At 30.4% G+C, this 3,250-nt stretch overlaps 1 protein-coding gene across 1 annotated transcript in view; it reads right to left on the bottom strand.

The window, feature by feature from the left end:
• LOC119575534 (salivary glue protein Sgs-3-like) overlaps window positions 1–1,278 on the bottom strand; it is an 8,287-nt gene extending 7,009 nt beyond the window's left edge. Inside the window, exon 1 of the mRNA XM_037923185.1 lies at window positions 767–1,278. Coding sequence (XP_037779113.1) covers window positions 767–1,278 — 512 coding nt within the window. The remainder of the gene's footprint in view (window positions 1–766) is intronic.
• Window positions 1,279–3,250: the final 1,972 nt, after the last annotated feature.

Below are 3,250 nucleotides of genomic sequence, written 5' to 3'. Positions count from 1 at the left end.
TAATGATATTAATAGAAATGATTATACTAATGATAATAACATTGATAATAATACTGATGATAATGACAATGAAAAATGTGATAATAATGATAAAAATTATAATAACCATAACAATACTAGTGATGATAGTGATGATAATAACTACAATAATAATGATAATGATAATAATGTTAAGATAATTATGATTATAACGATAATAGTAATAATTATTATAATAATAGCAATAATAATGATAATAACGATAATGATGTTAATTATGATGATGATGATAATGATAGTAATGAAAATAATAATAATAATAATAATAATAATAATAATAATAATAATAATAATAATAATAATAATAATAATAATAATGATAATGATAATAATAATAATAAAAAACAATAATAATAACAATAATAATAACAATAATAATAATAATGATGATAATGACAATGATAACAATAATGATAAAAAAGAATAAAGTTAAGAAAAGGGAAGCGAAGAACCAAAAGATGAAGGAGATGAAAAAGAAGAGAAAGAAAAGGAGGCAGAAAAAAAAAAAACAAGAAGAAAAGTTAAAAGGTGAGGAAAACGAAACAGAAAAAAAAACATTGAGATAAAATAAGGAATTATTTATGATAAGTAAAAAAAAATAAAGAAAACCAAACAGGAAAAGGTTAAATTAAAGGAGAAGGTGAAAGAAGAAATTAAGCTCGTAATTCATGAAGCTCGGCCGACAGAGGTGCCGCCCCCCCCCCCCCCTCTTGCATGGCCCCGCGACGTGACGAGGCTTATTATTTCCGGTGCTGAGAGCTCTCCTGGGTGCTGTGCGGGGAGCGTGCTGGCTTGACTCGGCTTGACTCGGCTTGACTCGGCTTGACTCGGCTTGACTCGGCTTGACTTGGGTTGGTTTGGTTTGACTTGGCTTGACTCGGCTTGACTCGGCTTGACTTGGGTTGGTTTGGTTTGACTTGGGTTGACTCGGCTTGACTCGGCTTGACTTGGGTTGACTCGGCTTGACTTGGGTTGGTTTGGTTTGACTTGGGTTGACTCGGCTTGACTCGGCTTGACTTGGGTTGACTCGGCTTGACTTGGTTTGACTTGGGTTGATTTGGTTTGACTTGGTTTGACTTGGTTTGACTTGGTTTGACTTGGGTTAACTTGGTTTGCCTTGGCTTGACTTGGTTTGAATTGGCTTGACTTGGTTTGACTTGGCTGTACTTGGTTTGACTTGACTTGGTTTGGCTTGCCTTGATTTGACTTGACTTGGCTTGACTTGGTTTGACTCGACATAACTTAGGTTGACTTAGGTTGACTTGGCTTGACTCGACATGACTTGGATTGACTTAGCTTGACTTGGTTTGCCTCGGTTTAGTTAAGCTTGTTTATGTCGATAACCGACCGAAAGAATTAACTGGAATCTACTAATGGCTTAATTATTCTCAAATGCCGGTTACTTTATAATCGTATCCTGGCCACCCCTTATCGTTATTATTAATAGCAGATATTATCATGTTGGAAAAAAGCTCTCTAAAACGTGTGAAGGATTTCCCCTAGTTATTTATATCCTTTAAAGCTCCGTAATATGTGCGTAATATCTCAAACCTGTGCGAGGGAATTTCACTTTTTATCTAGCAGTTTTGCAAGCTCTTATGAATCTAATTAATCACTTTTTTTACATTTTATTCTATTTACAGTATCATCTACAATTAATGTCAATCGAAGAATGATTTCCTTCTCACTAAATTCACAACTAACACCGGCCCTTTTGCTTCCTGCCATAATTATTAGTGTCAGCACTACGAGGGGAGTTAGTCGTCGTGTTGTTGCGGCTGTTTGTTCATAGCTATAGCAAGCTGGTTGTTGTCACTGTGGGGAACTAATGCAGCAAGTGCGCATATGTATGTGTTGTGTATATATATATATATATATATATATATATATATATATATATATATATATATATATATATATATATATATATATATATATATATATATGTATATATATATGTATATATATATGTATATATATATATATATATATATATATACGTGTGTGTGTGTGTGTGTGTGTGTGTGTGTGTGTGTATGTGTGTGTGTGTGTGTGTGTGTGTGTGTGTGTGTGTGTGTGTGTGTGTATGTGTGTGTGTGTGTGTGTGTGTGTGTGTGTGTGTGTGTGTGTGTGTGTGTGTGTATATATGTATATATATATATATATACATATATATATAACTAATATGTGTATACATGTATATATACATCTATGTACGTATGTATGTATATATGTAAGAATATATGTATGTATGTATATATGTAAATATATACATACATACATACATACATATACATGCATGCATGTATGAATACATGTATGTATGTATGCATACATAAAACAAACATACATACATACTCGTCTCCATGTGACGTCTATCTCTTCATGTCTACATATATTTACATGCGAGTGGACTTTTAACGTAGTAATCATTAAGAGCGCCGGAAGGCTGTGTACAGCTCCTCCTCCTCCTCAGAGAATGCCACGCCCACTTTAGATTGGCACTTTAAACACTGGCAGATCTAAATATCATTAATTAATCATTCCTCCTTTCAGAGAGAGCAAGCAAACTAACGAACACTCGTGGTGAAATAAAGATAGTAATGATTAAAATGCAATAGCAGTAGTGATAGTGATGGTGATAATGATGATGATGAAAAGGATAATAATGATGATAATGATAATGATAACAATAGCGATGATAACAGTCCTAACAACAATAATGGTAAATATAAAAGTAATGGTATGATGATAATAAAAAGTGATAATACTAATGATAATAATGATAATGATGATAATTTTGACAATCATAAAAATAACAATGATAATAATAATAACAGTGATTATTATTATTATTATTATTATCATTATTATTATTATTATTATTATTATTATTATTATTATTATTATTATTATTATTATTATTATTATTATTATTATTATTATTATTATTATTATATTATTATTGTAATGATAATGATAATAATAATAATAACAATAATAATAATGATAACAATAATTATGGTTATAATAATAATAATGATAACAATAATCATGATTATAAAAATAATAATAATGATAACAATAATTATGATTATAATAATAATAATAAAACAGTAAATGTGATAATTATAAAACATAATAACGATAATAACCCCGTGGAAAAAAATACTCCTCACTACTTCTTTTTCCCTCCTTCTTCTATCTTTCG

Source organism: Penaeus monodon, chromosome 7, assembly GCF_015228065.2.
Source record: "Penaeus monodon isolate SGIC_2016 chromosome 7, NSTDA_Pmon_1, whole genome shotgun sequence".
Lineage (NCBI taxonomy): Eukaryota > Metazoa > Arthropoda > Malacostraca > Decapoda > Penaeidae > Penaeus > Penaeus monodon.
Note: the sequence above shows the minus strand (reverse complement) of the source record. Positions and strands in the feature narration are given on the sequence as shown.